The 16,910-nt window shown below is 52.8% G+C and overlaps 1 protein-coding gene across 1 annotated transcript in view; it reads left to right on the top strand.

The window, feature by feature from the left end:
• LOC122688294 (liprin-alpha-1-like) overlaps window positions 1–16,910 on the top strand; it is a 32,270-nt gene that overhangs the window by 13,019 nt on the left and 2,341 nt on the right. Inside the window, 7 exon segments of the mRNA XM_043894191.1 lie at window positions 1,848–1,923; window positions 4,305–4,463; window positions 6,299–6,487; window positions 8,823–9,046; window positions 10,846–11,077; window positions 15,788–15,939; window positions 16,766–16,908. Of these exon segments, the coding sequence (XP_043750126.1) occupies window positions 1,848–1,923; window positions 4,305–4,463; window positions 6,299–6,487; window positions 8,823–9,046; window positions 10,846–11,077; window positions 15,788–15,939; window positions 16,766–16,908 (1,175 nt within the window).

The raw sequence follows: 16,910 nt of genomic DNA on the forward strand, positions 1-16,910 counted from the left end.
TTCAAGGATTTTCAGTTCTGAGATCGCCCTTGATGAGAGAGCTCAGTCATGCAGGGCGTTCTGTCTACAGCTGGTGTCAGCCCTTTGTGGAGAGGGCGTTGTAGGGTGTCGCCCCAGCTCTGAGCCCCAAGGTGGGTGAGGTGCCGAGGCGGTGTCCTCCCCGGCCCGGGTACCCTCCAGCCCTGAGGGTTCACCCTCCCGGGTCCATCGGAGACTCCCACGTTGTGGTGAAACACCACCTGGAACAGAAAAGCAGGGGTTTGGGGGTTGGCAAATTCCCACTCAGATCTGCATTGTCCTTTTGAACATAATACAGTGTGAAGATTGGCTTGTTGTAAGACAGTGGTCCAAGGACATGTGTTTGAGTTTTTTTCATGTCGTCAGTATGTTTAAGATGTTTTCTTTAGACACTGTCTTGGCAGTTGTAATAGTTTACAGAACGGGATAGAATGCAAAGGCCCACCTCGTGGTGAGCAGCGCGCCTTGGGTCTGGGTGCAGCCGGGTGTCCGGGGGCCCCGAGGCCTGCCTGGGCCACACGCGCACAGCTACGCCCCTGTCCCGGGCTCGTGTCCAGAGCGGCCGCAGGCCGGTGACCGTGCGCAGGACCAGGCAGAGCTGCTGCTCAGATTGTTCTCGTCACGTCAGCCCAGGCCGAGGTGCCCGTGCCTGTGTGCCGAGCACGCGGGGCTCGGGGGGAAGGCAGGGGTGAACGGCACAGCCAGCAAACGCAGGTGGTGCCGCCTGGACTTTTCATGCCATGACAGACTGCTTCCTTGGCCTTGTTTCAGCTCAGACTAGCTCAGAAAGATGGGCTTTCCCCGTCCCCGCAGGAAATATGGAACGGTTCCATATTAATATTTTTGTTTTTACAGCAAGTTGTCAGGTAAAGTGAATTTTCCTTAGGCAGTAAGTTGACTTGTTTATCAATGGTAAATTCTGTCCATCAGCTTGCTATCACAAGTGAGTAACTTTCAGGACTTATAGGCAGAATGAAGCTGAAGAGGTTATGACCTGCAAGAATCCTGTAGTTTATTTTCGAAATCATTTTATAGGCATCATCGAGTATTTAAACTGCTATATAAAATCATCCACTACACATTAGGGGAGAAGAGCAGTAAGCGTGAATGCTAGGTTAATGCGGCACTTTGACATGAATGCAGAAACTCGCACAAAGCTGGTGGAGAACTTCATCAAGTGTTGCGTTGGTTACACATAAAAACTTATAAAAGAAAAATCCCCTCAGCACTTCATCTGGTCTGCAGACTTTTGTTTAGAAACTCCAGCTTGTTCGTGAATCGCTGTGTTGGTTATAGAGAGTTCCCGATTCCCAGTGGAAAAGACTTGAGGCACTGACGTGCACCTCTGCCCTGAAAACAGGGAAGGTGAAGGTGGTCAACTTCAGGTATCTCCTCACAGGGATAGAGTCGCCACCCAGGCCCCATCAGAATGTTAGCGTAAATAAGTCAAATCAAACGTGAATGACCAGGGGCCAGTTTGTAAGACTCAGTGCTAAGTTATTCCAAGTTTGAGAATATTCAAAAGAGGGAAAGTCGAACCTTTTAGCCGAGATGAGAAATGAGCAGATGTTCCCGGAATTTGCTCATCGTGACACAGAATGCCAGCCCAAATTTGTTGTCCAGAAACGTTCCTGTGCTGACGAGGGCAGCTGACGAGTTTTGCTCTCTTTTAGGTGGATCCAGGAGGAGAAGGAGAGCGCGGAGCAGCGGGCCGAGGAGCCTGAGAGCAGGGCGGGCGGGGCGCGCTTAGGCAGCCTTCGGCGTTTTAAGTCACTGAGCTCCCTCAACCTGTGTCCTGCCTCCTCACTTGCCGGCTCCTGCCCGCCCAGCAGGGAGCGCTCGCCGCCCCAAAGCAGGCGGCACAGCCTGGCGTGCGAGGGAGACCGGCTGGGCGTCCTGACTCCGGTATGTGTCTGCCCCCTCCCTGCCACATCCCTCCCCAAGCACACTGTTTTTCTTTCTTTGTTTTTTCTGTTTTTCCCCAGAGGAAAATCGGGTACATTTGCTCCGCTCAGAGGACTAAGACTTTTAAAACTGCCTGGACTTTAGTCATTCCATAATGGCACACGGACCAATTAGGCTTCATATTTGGACCACCGGCTTAGCACGCCATCGTGAATTCAGCCAGAGCCTGCCTCTGGAGCGGTGGGCCTGGCCTGTGCTGGGCACGGCAGCGGCAGGGAAGTTTCTGTGGTCAGGAAGCAGACAGCCTCGTGAAAGTAACCATAGGCCGCCCTCATGGCGAGTGAAAGCTGGGCAGCACATGTTCCATCGGGGACGCGTGGCTGCAGGATGCAGGGCATGTGGTGGCAACAGAACCAAGACTCTAAACTGGTCCGCTTTCTGATGGGCCTGGCCGCATGCTCAGGCCAGCTGTGCACGTGAAACCACTTAAAGGCCCGGTGCCCCAGGGCCCCAGGGAAGAAGTCGGGCTGCCTCACTCTTCCGAGTCTCAGAAAGGGATGACGCCCTAGGGCTTCTGGTGACAGATTGTGCGGCTCTAAAGCACATGTGCTGGCTTTCTTGCCTGTGTAGCCTCGGTTTCTGAGTGCACTGCTGTTTACCCCGTGAATCATGTGTACAACACTCTGCCTTGAAACTGCACTTGTATTATCCCTTTTTTCTGTTACCACCCATTTCCTGTGAGCTGCGTTGTTAGCATAGAATTAAATTAACTGTGGGTCATTTTAGATGCATGTGAAGTGGTAACTGGTCCATTTTGTGGTCTTTTGACACACTGCTTTTATAATTTGTATCATTGTCTAAGTAGTTGATATGTAAAATTCTTGGACGATTTCTCTGTGGTTTCATGCTTGATTTCTTTCCGAGTATTTGTAAAAAAACAGTTCTGAATATTTTTCCGTGTGGAGTTTTCTGATGGTGTGTCTGCTGTCATCATTGATTTTGATTTCCTGACTCATCCTGTAGTCTGTTTAGCCGTCATCAATCCAGACGGCAGCCTCCCATCCCCCCCAACCAGAGGCTGTAGTTCACACATCCACCTCCCCTCCCCATCGTCCCCCTTGCTCTTGTCATATCAGTGCTGTGTTCCATTAGTCTGGTTTGTGCTTTGTCTTCGTGTCTCATTAAATTGTGAATTTCCCGCATAGCAGTAAGTTAGAGTTAGTGTATCACGATGCAGTTACAGGCATAATGTAGATGGATCGTACACTATATGGACAGCAGATGCCTCTCCCAAGCAGCCTTCAGAGACCCCCAGTGGGCGCTGCAGGGTGCCCTGGAGGAGGAGTCTGCTGGTTCCCGTTGTGCCATCTGAATGTGAGAGAAGCGATAGGATGTGCTGAACATGCTGATAGGGGTTAACCCACAGGCAGCTGGTTCGCTGGAGCGGAGCAGGGATGATGGCACGTGTCCTGCAGCCAGCGAAGGGGGTGGCCCAGCCCTGGGGAGGGGTCGTGAGGAAGACAGGGGCAAGGGCTTTGGCCACAGGGGCCAGGTAGTTGGCAGCCAGCACCTCGAGGCTGCCCCGCGGTTGCTTTCAGGTCATGTCTGGGAGAGAAGGCAGGACCTGGGTTGAGAGTCGGACAGGGGGGAGACTTGCAGAGACCAGGGTGTGAGGTGTGAGAGCGGGAGGGCGGCACGGGCCCCAGCAGGCACTCTCCCGTGCGTCTCTGATGGCAGAGCCGCCCTTGTGGTGCGAGGGGCTATTCCCCAGAACAGCCCGAGTGCCTGTGCCCCGAGACGAGAGCTGCAGGGGGCTGGCCCTCCAGTCCCCTGGCTGCCCTGCTCGCTCCTCTCTGTGCGTGTTCAGACCAGCCTGGAACACGGAGGCCTGGGAACCTGTGAGGACGGCACTCCTCGGGGAACTAGTACAAGTGATGACCGCTGAGGTGGACCCAGCGGATGCGGAGCTGAAGGATTTTTTCCTTCTTATTTTCCTTCAGGCTGCCCAATGGAGGCATGGATGTATGTTTATAATTTTGGGTTTTTGTCTCTGACTCCATCTGCCCACTCTTATGAATGACCTCATAGGATTGCCTTCCGTCCACGCTGAGACCTGAGTGTCACCAGGCCATCTAGGAACTGGATTCTCCTCCTGCCCGTTTCTTCAGTACTGCTCGCTTAAGAGATGGCAGTGTCTCATAAGCATGGCCGTTTATCCAAAGTCAGGGCTTCCATGTCAAACTGTGTTCGGTTCCTGACAGACGTGAGCTGTCCTGAATGTCGCTGACGAGCCGTGGTCCTCTCGTGCCCAGGTGCAGAGCCAGAGGGAGCAGGACTGGGAGTCCGCGCAGCAGGCCAGCGTGGAGGCAACCGTTGCCCAGGCCTTCGAGAGTGACGAGGATGTGTCTGACGGCAAGGGCGACGGAGTCACCCTCCTCAGCTCGGCCGATCAGCTGCCGCCCTGTGGGCAGGCCGATGCCGACTCTCCGCCTGTGATGCTTCATGAGCAGCTGGATGCCATCAGTGAAGAGATCCGGTGGGTACGCCCAAACTCAGCTCCCCATAAACTGGGCTCCTCTGAGGAACTCTCTTCTCCTACGAGAAGTCTGAGTGTTCCACAGTGAGAGAACTGACTTCAGGCCTGCTTCAAGGATTTTCAGTTCTGAGATCGCCCTTGATGAGAGAGCTCAGTCAGGCAGGGCGTTCTGTCCACAGCTGGTGTCAGAACTCTGTGGGGCGGTGTTGTGGGGTTTCCCCCTCAGCTCTGAGCCCCAAGGTGGGTGAGGTGCCGAGGCGGTGTCCTCTGCGGCCCGTGTGCCCCCCAGTCCTGTGGGTTCACCCACCTGTGTCCATCGGAGACTCCCACGTTCCAGTGCAAAGCCACCTGGAACAGAAAAGCAGGGGTTTGGGGGTTGGCAAATTCCCACTCAGATCTGCATTGTCCTTTTGAACATAATACAGTGTGAAGATTGGCTTGTTGTAAGACAGTGGTCCAAAGACATGTGTTTGAGTTTTTCTCATCTCATCAGTATATTTAAGATGTTTTCTTCCCACACCGTCTTGGCAGTTGTAACAGTTTACAAAATGGGATAGAATGCAAAGGTGCTCCTCGTGGTGAGCAGCAGGCCTTGGGTCTGGGTGCAGCCGGGTGTCCGGGGGCCGGAGGCCTGCCTGGGCCACACCGGCACAGCTACGCCCCTGTCCCGGGTTAACATCCAGAGCGGCCGCAGGCCAGTGACCCTGCGCAGGACCAGGCAGAGCTGCTGCTCAGATTGTTCTCGTCACGTCACCCCAGGCCGAGGTGCCCGTGCCTGTGTGCCGAGCACGCGGGGCTCGGGGGGAGGCAGGGGTGAACAGCACAGCCAGCAAACGCAGGTGGTGCCGCCTGCACTTTTGATGCCGAGACAGACTGCTTCCTGCGCCCTGTTTGAGCTCAGAAGAGCTCAGAAAGATGGGCTTTCCCCATCCCCGCAGGAAATGTGGAACGGTTCCATAGGAATATTTTTATTTTTACAGCAAGTTGTCAGGTAAAGTGAATTTTCCTTAGGCAGAGTGACTTGTTTTATAAATGATAAATTCTGTCCATTAGCTTGCTATCACAAGTGAAAAACTTTCAGGACTTATAGGTAGAATGAAGCTGATCAGGTTATGACCTGCGAGAATCCTGTATTTTATTTTGGAAATCATTTTATAGGCATCATTGAGTATTTAAACTGCTATATAAAATCATCCACTACACATTAGGGGAGAAGAGCAGGAACCGTGAATTCTAGGTGAATGCGGCACATTGACATGAATCCAGAAACTCGCACAAAGCTGGTGGAGAACTTCATCAAGTGATGTGTTTGTACATATTCAACCATTAAAAAAGAAAAATCCCCTCAGCACTTCATCTGGTCTGGGGACTTTTGTTTAGAATCTCCAGCTTGTTCGTGAATCGCTGTGTTGGTTATAGAGAGTTCCCGATTCCCAATGGAAAAGACTTGAGGCACTGACGTGCCCCTCTGCCCTGAGAGCAGGGAAGGTGAAGGTTGTCAACTTCAGGTATCTCCTCACAGGGAGAGAGTCGCCACCCAGGCCCCATCAGAATGTTAGCGTAAATAAGTCAAATCAAACGTGAATGACCAGGGGCCAGTTTGTAAGTCTCAGTGCGAAGTTATTCCAAGTTTGAGAGTATTCAAAAGAGGGAAAGTCGAACCTTTTAGCCGAGATGAGAAATGAGCAGATGTTCCCAGAATTTGCTCATCGTGACACAGAATGCCAGCCCAAATTTGTTGTCCAGAAACGTTCCTGTGCTGACGAGGGCAGCTGACGAGTTTTGCTCTCTTTTAGGTGGATCCGGGAGGAGAAGGAGAGCGAGGAGCAGCGGGCCGAGGAGACTGAGAGCAGGGCGGGCGGGGCGCGCTTAGGCAGCCTTCGGCGTTTTAAGTCACTGAGCTCCCTCAGCCTGTGTCCTGCCTCCTCACTTGCCGGCTCCTGCCCGCCCAGCAGGGGGCGCTCCCCACCCCGAGGGAGGCAGCACAGCCCGGAACTCCAGGGAGACTGGCTGGACGTCCTGACTCCGGTATGTGCCTGCCTCCTCCCTGCCGCATGCCTCCCCGAGCATACTGGTTTTCTTTCTTTCTTTTTTCTGTTTTTCCCCAGAAGAAAATCAGGTACATTTACTATGCTCAGAGGTCTAAGTTACTATGCTCAAAAGTCTAACACTTTTAAAACTGCCTGGTCTTTAATCATTTCATAATGGCCCAGGGACCAATCCGTCTTGATATTTGGACCACCGGCTTAGGACGCCATCATGCACTCAGCCAGAGACTGCCCCTGGAGTGGTGGGCCTGGCCTGTGCTGGGCACGGCAGCGGCAGGGAAGTTTCTGTGGTCAGGGAGCAGACAGCGTCATGAAAGTAACCATAGGCTGCCCTCATGGCGAGTGAAAACCAGAAGCACATTTTCCATCGGGGACGCGTGGCTGCAGGGTGCAGGGCATGTGGTGGCAACAGAACCAAGAATCTAAACTGGTCTGCTTGCTGATGGGCCTGGCCACGCGCTCCGGCCAGCTGTGCGTGTGGAACCAGTTAAAGACCCGGTGGCCCAGAGCCCCAGGGAAGAAGTCGGGCTGCCTAATTCTTCCGAGTCTCAGAAAGGGATGACGCCCTAGGGCTTCTGGTGACAGAGTGTGCCGCTCTAAAGCACATGTGCGGGCTTTCTTGCCTGTGGAGCCTCGGTTTCTGAGTGCATTGCTGTTTACCCCGTGAATCACGTGTACAACACTCTGCCTTGAAACTGCACTTGCATTATCCCTTTTTTCTGTTACCAGCCATTTCCTGTAAGCTGCGTGGTTAGCATAGAGTTCAATTAACTGTGGGTCATTTTAGATACAAGTGAAGTGGTAACTGGTCCATTTTGTGGTCTTTTGACACACTGCTTTTCTAACTTGTATCATTGCCAAAGAAGTTGATATATAAAATTCTTGGACGATTTCTCTGTGGTTTCATGCTTGATTTCTTTCCGAGTATTTGTAAAAGAACAGTTCTGAATATCTTCTCCTTGTGGAGTTTTCGGACGGTGTGTCTGCCGTCATCATTGGCTTTGATTTCCTGACTCATCCTGTTGCCTGTTTAGCCGTCATCAATCCAGACCCCAGCCTCCCATCCCCCGCCCCCGGAGGCTGTAGTTCACACATCCATCTCCCCTCCAGCATCACACCACTTGCTCTGGTCATATCAGTGCTGTGTTCCGTTCGTCTGGTTTGCGCTTTGTCTTCGTGTCTCATTAAATGGTGATTTTCTCTCATAGCAGTAAGTTAGAGTTACTGTATCACTATACAGTTAGAAGCATAATTTAGATGCATTATGAGCTATATAGACAGCAGATGCCTCTCCCAAGCAGCCTTCAGAGACCCTCAGTGGCTGCTGCAGGGTGCCCTGTAGGAGGAGTCTGCTGGTTCCCATTGTGCCATCTGAAGGTGAGAGAAGCGAGAGGCTGTGCTGACCGGGCTGATGGGGCTGAACCCATAGGCAGCCGGTTCGCTGGAACGGAGCCGGGATGATGGTAGCTGGTCCTGCAGCCCGCGAAGTGGGAGGTCAGGCCCTGGGGAGGGGACGTGAGGAAAACAGGGGGCGTGGGCTGTGACCACGCAGTCAGGGAGCTGGCAGCCAGCACCTCGAGGCTGCCCCTCGGATGCTTTGAGGTCATGTCTGGGAAAGAAGGCAGGACCTGGGTTGAGAGTCGGACAGGGGGGAGACTTGCAGAGAACAGGGTGTGAGGTGTGAGAGCGGGAGGGCGGCACGGGCCCAGCAGGCACTCTCCCGTGCGTCTCTGATGGCAGAGCCGCCCTTGTGCTGCGAGGGGCTATCCCCCAGAACAGCCCGAGTGCCTGTGCCCCGAGACGAGAGCCGCAGGGGGCTGGCCCTCCAGTCCCCTGGCTGCCCTGCTCGCTCCTGTCTGTGCGTGTTCAGACCAGCCTGGAGCACGGAGGCCTGGGAACCTGTGAGGACGGCACTCCTCGGGGAACTAGTACAAGTGATGACCGCTGAGGTGGACCCAGCGGATGCGGAGCTGAAGGATTTTTTCCTTCTTATTTTCCTTCAGGCTGCCCAATGGAGGCATGGATGTATGTTTATAATTTTGGGTTTTTGTCTCTGACTCCATCTGCCCACTCTTATGAATGACCTCATAGGATTGCCTTCCGTCCACGCTGAGACCTGAGTGTCACCAGGCCATCTAGGAACTGGATTCTCCTCCTGCCCGTTTCTTCAGTACTGCTCGCTTAAGAGATGGCAGTGTCTCATAAGCATGGCCGTTTATCCAAAGTCAGGGCTTCCATGTCAAACTGTGTTCGGTTCCTGACAGACGTGAGCTGTCCTGAATGTCGCTGACGAGCCGTGGTCCTCTCGTGCCCAGGTGCAGAGCCAGAGGGAGCAGGACTGGGAGTCCGCGCAGCAGGCCAGCGTGGAGGCAACCGTTGCCCAGGCCTTCGAGAGTGACGAGGATGTGTCTGACGGCAAGGGCGACGGAGTCACCCTCCTCAGCTCGGCCGATCAGCTGCCGCCCAGTGGGCAGGCCGATGCCGACTCTCCGCCTGTGATGCTTCATGAGCAGCTGGATGCCATCAGTGAAGAGATCCGGTGGGTACGCCCAAACTCAGCTCCCCATAAACTGGGCTCCTCTGAGGAACTCTCTTCTCCTACGAGAAGTCTGAGTGTTCCATAGTGAGAGAACTGACTTCAGGCCTGCTTCAAGGATTTTCAGTTCTGAGATCGCCCTTGATGAGAGAGCTCAGTCAGGCAGGGCGTTCTGTCCACAGCTGGTGTCAGAACTCTGTGGGGCGGTGTTGTGGGGTTTCCCCCTCAGCTCTGAGCCCCAAGGTGGGTGAGGTGCCGAGGCGGTGTCCTCTGCGGCCCGTGTGCCCCCCAGTCCTGTGGGTTCACCCACCTGTGTCCATCGGAGACTCCCACGTTCCAGTGCAAAGCCACCTGGAACAGAAAAGCAGGGGTTTGGGGGTTGGCAAATTCCCACTCAGATCTGCATTGTCCTTTTGAACATAATACAGTGTGAAGATTGGCTTGTTGTAAGACAGTGGTCCAAAGACATGTGTTTGAGTTTTTCTCATCTCATCAGTATATTTAAGATGTTTTCTTCCCACACCGTCTTGGCAGTTGTAACAGTTTACAAAATGGGATAGAACGCAAAGGTGCTCCTCGTGGTGAGCAGCAAGCCTTGGGTCTGGGTGCAGCCGGGTGTCCGGGGGCCGGAGGCCTGCCTGGGCCACACCAGCACAGCTACGCCCCTGTCCCGGGTCCACGTCCTGAGTGGCCGCAGGCCGGTGACCGTGCGCAGGACCAGGCAGAGCTGCTGCTCAGATTGTTCTCGTCACGTTAGCCCAGGCCGAGGTGCCCGTGCCTGTGTGCCAAGCACGCGGGGCTCGCGGGGAAGGCAGGGGTGAACAGCACAGCCAGCAAACGCAGGTGGTGCCGCCTGCACTTTTGACGCGGAGACAGACTGCTTCCTGCGCCCTGTTTGAGGTCAGAAGAGCTCAGAAAGATCGGCTTTCCCCGTCCCTGCAGGAAATGTGGAACGGTTGCATATTAATATTTTTATTTTTACAGCAAGTTGTCAGGTAAAGTGAATTTTCCTTAGGCAGTAAGTTGACTTGTTTATCAATGGTAAATTCTGTCCATTAGCTTGCTATCACATGTGAAAAACTTTCAGGACTTATAGGTAGAATGAAGCTGATCAGGTTATGACCTGCAAGAATCCTGTAGTTTATTTTGGAAATCATTTTATAGGCATCATCTAGTATTTAAACTGCTATATAACATCACCCACTACACATTAGGGGAGAAGAGCAGGAAGCGTGAATTCTAGGTGAATGCGGCACTTTGACATGAATCCAGAAACTCGCACAAAGCTGGTGGAGAACTTCATCACGTGATGTGTTTGTACATATTCAACCATTAAAAAAGAAAAATCCCCTCAGCACTTCATCTGGTCTGGGGACTTTTGTTTAGAAACTCCAGCTTGTTCGTGAATCGCTGTGTTGGTTATAGAGAGTTCCCGATTCCCAGTGGAAAAGACTTGAGGCACTGACGTGCCCCTCTGCCCTGAGAGCAGGGAAGGTGAAGGTTGTCAACTTCAGGTATCTCCTCACAGGGAGAGAGTCGCCACCCAGGCCCCGTCAGAATGTTAGCGTAAATAAGTCAAATCAAACGTGAATGACCAAGGGCCAGTTTGTAAGTCTCAGTGCGAAGTTATTCCAAGTTTGAGAGTATTCAAAAGAGGGAAAGTCAAACCCTTTAGCCGAGATGTGAAATGAGCAAATGTTCCCGGAATTTGCTCATCGTGACACAGAATGCCAGCCCAAATTTGTTGTCCAGAAACGTTCCTGTGCTGACAAAGGCAGCTGACGAGTTTTGCTCTCTTTTAGGTGGATCCAGGAGGAGAAGGAGAGCACGGAGCAGCGGGCCGAGGAGACTGAGAGCAGGGCGGGCGGGGCGTGCTTAGGCAGCCTTTGGTGTTTTAAGTCCCTGAGCTCCGACAACCTGTGTCCTGCCTCCTCACTTGCCGGCTCCTGCCCGCCCAGCAGGGAGCGCTCCCCGCCCCGAAGGAGGCGGCACAGCCCGGAGCTCCAGGGAGACCGGCTGGGCGTCATGACTCTGGTATGTATCTACCTCCTCCCTGCCGCTTGCCTCCCCGAGCACACTGTTTTTCTTTCTTTGTTTTTTATGTTCTCCCCAGAAGAAAATCTGGTACATTTACTATGCTCAGAGGTCTAAGACTTTTAAAACTGCCTGGTCTTTAATCATTCCATAATGGCCCAGGGACCAATCCGTCTTGATATTTGGACCACCAGCTTAGCACGCCATCATGCACTCAGCCAGAGACTGCCTCTGGAGCGGTGGGCCTGGCCTGTGCTGGGCACGGCAGTGGCAGGGAAGTTTCTGTGGTCAGGGAGCAGACAGCCTCGTGAAAGTAACCATAGGCCGCCCTCATGGCGAGTGAAAGCCGGGCAGCACATGTTCCACTGGGGACGCATGGCTGCAGGGTGCAGGGCATGCGGTGGCAACAAAACCAAGACTCTGAACTGGTCCGCTTGTTGATGGGCCTGGCCGCTCCCTCAGGCCAGCTGTGCGCATGAAACCAGTTAAAGGCCCGGTGCCCCAGAGCCCCAGGGAAGAAGTCGGGCTGCCTCACTCTTCCGAGTCTCAGAAAGGGATGACGCCCTAGGGCTTGTGGTGACAGAGTGTGCGGCTCTAAAGCACATGTGCCAGCTTTCTTTCGTGTGTAGCCTCGGTTTCTGAGTGCATTGCTGTTTACCCCGTGAATCACGTGTACAACACTCTGCCTTGAAACTGCACTTGTATTATCCCTTTTTTCTGTTACCAACCATTTCCTGTGAGCTGCGTTGTTAGCATAGAATTAAATTAACTGTGGGTCATTTTAGATGCATGTGAAGTGGTAACTGGTCCATTTTGTGGTCTTTTCACACACTGTTTTATAATTTGTATCATTGTCTAAGTAGGTGATATTTAAAATTCTTGGACGATTTCTCTGTGGTTTCATGCTTGATTTCTTTCCAAGTATTTGTAAAAGAACAGTTCTGAATATTTTCTCCTTGTGCAGTTTTCTGATGGCGTGTCTGCTTTCATCATTGGTTTTGATTTCCTGACTCATCCTGTTCTCTGTTTAGCCGTCATCAATCCAGACTCCAGCCTCCCATCCCCCCCACTGGAGGCTGTAGTTCACACATCCATCTCCCCTCCGCCAACTTCCCCCTTGCTCTGGTCATATCAATGCTGTGTCCCGTTAGTCTGGTTTGTGCTTTGTCTTCGTGTCTCATTAAATGGTGTTTTTCCTGCATAGCAGTAAGTTAAAGTTAGTGTATCGCTATAGAGTTAGAAGCATTGTGTAGGTGGATCATGCACTACATAACCTGTGTAATCATAAATGAGATTATGCTTCCATGAAGAAATGCTCCTCTACACGTAGAGTTAATGGTCTTTTGACCCAATATCCTTTAGGTGTTGATGCTTGGAGTTTAGACGGTAAATCTCATCAGTTTTTGCATGGTTAATGTCTCTCCTAGACTCTTGTACAAAGTATCTTTTATGGTTCATAAGATGTGAAGACTCCACTTGGCATTATGCTAGCTTTCCTTACAGATTTTTATGGGATGCCTGCTTTAATGGATTTATTCTGAGAAGTTTTATATCAAATTCTAGGTAAGGATTTTACATTAATGTCCAATAGGTGGTTAGATTTGTTCAGGTTTAAAATAGGTATTATGGTAACTTCCTAATCAGTGAAATTACTACTTTAAAGTATAACGTGTTTTCTATTAAGGGAAACTAACTTATAGCAAATTTTGGCTGAGAACAGACAACTCTTAAGGCCCTTTGCTGACCAGAATGCTCTGCTTTAATAAATCATGATATTGTAATAGAATGGTATCTCCTGAGTAATAATTTATAGTGTTTCTCTAGTAAACCTTGAATAGCTCATTTCACTTCTGTGGTTAAAAATATGCTCTGTTTCCAGTTCCATGTTCTCTAAGTCTTCATCTCACTTCTATGTTTGCCGTCATGTTTGCTTTACTGTATTTGCCTGTGACGCTTCTTGCATTTTTAGCATCAGAGTTGCAATCAATATGGTTTCTGTTCATTTCTTTGCATGCACCTTTCAGCCTAGTGAGTTAAGGAAGCATCGTCGAAAGGTTAACTATTTAATAATATAGCGTGCGTTTGTTTCTCTGTGAAGTATTAAAGAGTCCTTATCGTGTTACATGAATGAACACTATGTGGTTATGTACTGGTGAATAATTGACATTTTAATGGAAGTTTTGAAACTCATCCACCAGTTGAAATATGCTGATGGTTCTCTTGGTAATAGGTCATTCGGGGACTCTTGTAACAGTTTGCCTTTCTCCCACTTGTTTACCTTCTAATCAACTCATGCTTATTTATAATAGACATAGGATTATTTTTAAAATTGTCTTCAGTTACTTTTTGGCCGTGCTGCACAGCTTATGGGATCTTAGTTCCCCAACCAGGGACCAGGCCGGTGTCCCGGCAGTGAGAGTGCCAAGTCCTAACGTCTGGACCACGGTGGAATTTCCGCTCAGCGTGTTATTCAAAGACACGGCTGAATCCGAGCCGTAGGTGGTAGCTTTGGGGGAAGGCAGTCTAATGACGGGGGTAGCAGTGTGCAGGAGCCTCTGTGTGCCAGGCAGCTTGGCGAGTGCTTTCCGATCCTGTCATCTCATCTGGAAGACACCCAGGTGAGGGCCAGGTGGCTGTCATCCCCAGTCAGCAGACGTGGACACTGAGGCTCAGAGAGGCCGGGCCCCGTGCCCAGGCTCGCACACCCAGCAGTGCGGTGCGGACTGGTCTGATGAGAGCCTGGACACTTAACCCTGCTGCCGTCCCGCCCCCTTTCCTCCAGAGGCCCTCGTGTCCCTCACAGCATCCCTGATGGAGGGAGCATCAGGAGGGAGCTCGCTGCCCCTCCCTTCGGGTCCCTTGGATGAGCCCCTGTTGTTGAGTCCAGTGCCCCGAGGGCTGGCCGTCCTTGTTCCTCTCCCGCTGCCAGCCCGCTGACCGACCACTCCTGGTACCTTCCCGCAGGATTCGGGCAGCCGCGCTCCAGTTCTCGCAGCTCAGTGCCCTGGAGCCCTTCTGCTGGGCCCCGCGGAGCAGCACTGTGCCCTGGGGCTGGTGACCTGGGTGTGCCGCTCACCGGCTCTGTGGCCTGCTGTGCCCTCCCGTTACGTGAGGACACCGTCCTGCCCATCCTAGTCACGTGGGCACCCGGGGGGCGGGCTTCCCTCCTGGGGATGGGCGGCCAGGCTGGGGACCCAGAGGCCTTCCTCAGGAGGAGGCCCGGGGAAGGGGCTGGCCGCGGTCCCTGACTTTGAGGCAGGTGTTTGTCTCCCCTGAGTCCACGGTCAACCCAGGCGTGTCACTTCCCACTCTGTTTCTGTTGTTTTCTGATTTTTATAAAGGCTTATTGTGCCTTGAGTTTGAGACTGATCCCTGTTCAGTTCCGTGGGGATAATTTCTAGCCTCTGTAGCCTTCTGTTGCCTGAGGGTTCTTGTTGGAGATCAGGGGAGGGTGCATAGTTTACCCAGCTGCTGTTGAACGGGCTCAGCTGTATTTTGCACTGAGTCACTTTGTTGTCACCAAGCTCCTGTGGGGCTGCAGTGGATCAGTATTCTTTAGAGAATCCCACTACAAAGGCACAGGTTAGTTGGTTAAAACAACACACTCATTGTTTACAAAAATACTTGCCGTGCCTGTTTCCTGAAACTTCCCCTGGCTTAACCACACACCCAAATGTACTAGTGAGACCTGGCTGGACCCTGAAGGGGTTAATCTCTTCCCCACACTGTTACCACCACTGTCTTTCCTGTCCTCACACCCAGGACCAGCGGAAAAGCTGGGACTCCAGGAGAAACATCTTTTTTTTTTTTTTTTTAATTGGTTTATGTTTGAATTGAAGGATAATTGCTTTACAGAATTGTGTTCTTTTCTGTCAAACCTCAGTGTGACTCAGCCGTAGGTATACATATACCCCTTCCCTTTTGATCCTCCCTCCCATCTCCCTCCGCATCCCACCCCTCTAGTCTCATACAAGGTCATCTCTGAGTGAAGACCTAGGGATGCTCTATGTAAACCACAGTGAGCAAAGTACACTTGAACTGCGAGTGAGCACTTCAGTGTCAGCCCCCAGTCTGTCCGTTACTGAGAAACACGAGCCAGACACGTGGTGTTCGCATGCCGGGCGAGGTACCTTTTCTGTCTTTCCCCTGTTGTCCTGGGCTCCAGTGGCTGCATCGTCACTACCAATGATCTTGGGGGGTGGCACAAGCTGTGTCCTTTGCTCCTTCAAACAGAAGGGTCTGGACGCCTTTGCTGAGAGGCTTCTTCCTCTTGCTAGTGGTGCTTCTGAGCAGCATCTGGCGATGAGCAGAGTCCTTTCATCAGGGCGGTTCATGCCATGCAGGGTTCACGGTGCTGGCGTCGCTCTGCTGTCCTGCCCGGCGTGGCCGTCTGGTCGCTGGATTCCAGGGAGGGCGGAGCCCGGCTTCAGGGAGGCCCCCGTCCAGGGTGTCTGCACTCAGTCGGGTGCTCTCGCTGCCCCACGCCCTGCTTCTCTTGAACAAGACAGTCCTGTAAGATGGCACTAAGCTGGAACAAGGGTGGTTTTTTGTTAGTTTGTTTTTTGTTTTTTTTTGTACTTGGAGGAAAGCATAGCAAATAGATTTACAAATAAGTTTCCGGTTATAATGTAAAGCCTGTTAGGTTGCCTTTTCTGACACAGTCTATCGTTAGCCAGTTTTACACTGCCATTTTACACCTGTCTCACTCAGCTGCCTGCTTTAATGGAAGAGGAAGAAGACGACGAGACCACCATCAAAGGTGAAACCTCGAGCCCTACCTCGCCACGGTCCCTTCGGCTGGACCGGCTGCACACGGGGGCGCTGCGCGCGGCCGGCCCCGAGGACGTCAGGGACGCCCGCAAGTAAGGGGCCTGCGCGCCTCGTCGTCAGTTTCAGGAGCCCTGCGCCTCTTCTCTTGAAAGAGTTAGAAGGATGTCTTTAAAGGAATCCCACTGGGTTCGGTGCCTGTGTTTAGTGGTGAACTTCAGGTGCTGGGTGAGAAGAGCTCAGTGGCCTCGCTGATTTTAGGAAACGTCCATCTCTAAGGATTGACCCCGCTGTGGGAGCTTTCTTCCTGCTCTTGCTAGAGGTCTGCCCCACCCGGGGCGCGTTCCTGAGGGTGACGGCCCCGTGCCTCTCGGGTTCCCTCTTGAGGGTCCCTCCCTTTTCCTCAAGGGTCTCCTCTCAGGAGACTCCATCCCCTGCAGTGACTGACACTGTCCTCATTCAGACCACCGCCTGCTAAGCTCCCGTCCTCAGCCAGGCAGCACTCGATGGAGGACACGTGTGGTCTCTTGACCAGCAGCTGTGCTGCCACGGCCGGGGACGGTCACCCTGCGGAGGTGGGGGGAGCTGCCCAGAGTGGAGGAGCTCGCCTTCTCTGGGAGCCTCGTCACCTGCCAAGCGGAGACCATGAGGGAGGGTCAAGGTGCCCTCTGCACCAGCTGGCCTGGAGTCAAGCCCTCCCCGGGGGGAGCTCCAGTCCGAGACTCTCAGCTTCCCGGGGCGGATGTCTGTGGCCGGGAGCCTGCACTGCTTGTGTGGAGTGTGGTTGGTGAAGGCGCCTCCACTGTGTGCTCGAGGTTGAGGTGCGGGTATTGCTGGGTGGCCGGTTCTAACAGTAGATCTTGAGGACGGGTGTGTGTTTGCACAAGGGCGCCGGTTAAAGGTCCTTCTCTCTCCCCGAAGCTCGACCGGCTCTCAGGACAGCCCCGGGGGCAACCCCAGCAGCAGCACCATCAGCCAGGACTCGCTGCAGAAAGCTGCGAAGAAGAAGGGCATCAGGTCCTGCATCGGCCGCTTGTTTGGCAAGAAGTAAAAGGGCCGGCCTGGA

This window comes from Cervus elaphus, chromosome 33 (assembly GCF_910594005.1).
Source record: "Cervus elaphus chromosome 33, mCerEla1.1, whole genome shotgun sequence".
NCBI lineage: Eukaryota > Metazoa > Chordata > Mammalia > Artiodactyla > Cervidae > Cervus > Cervus elaphus.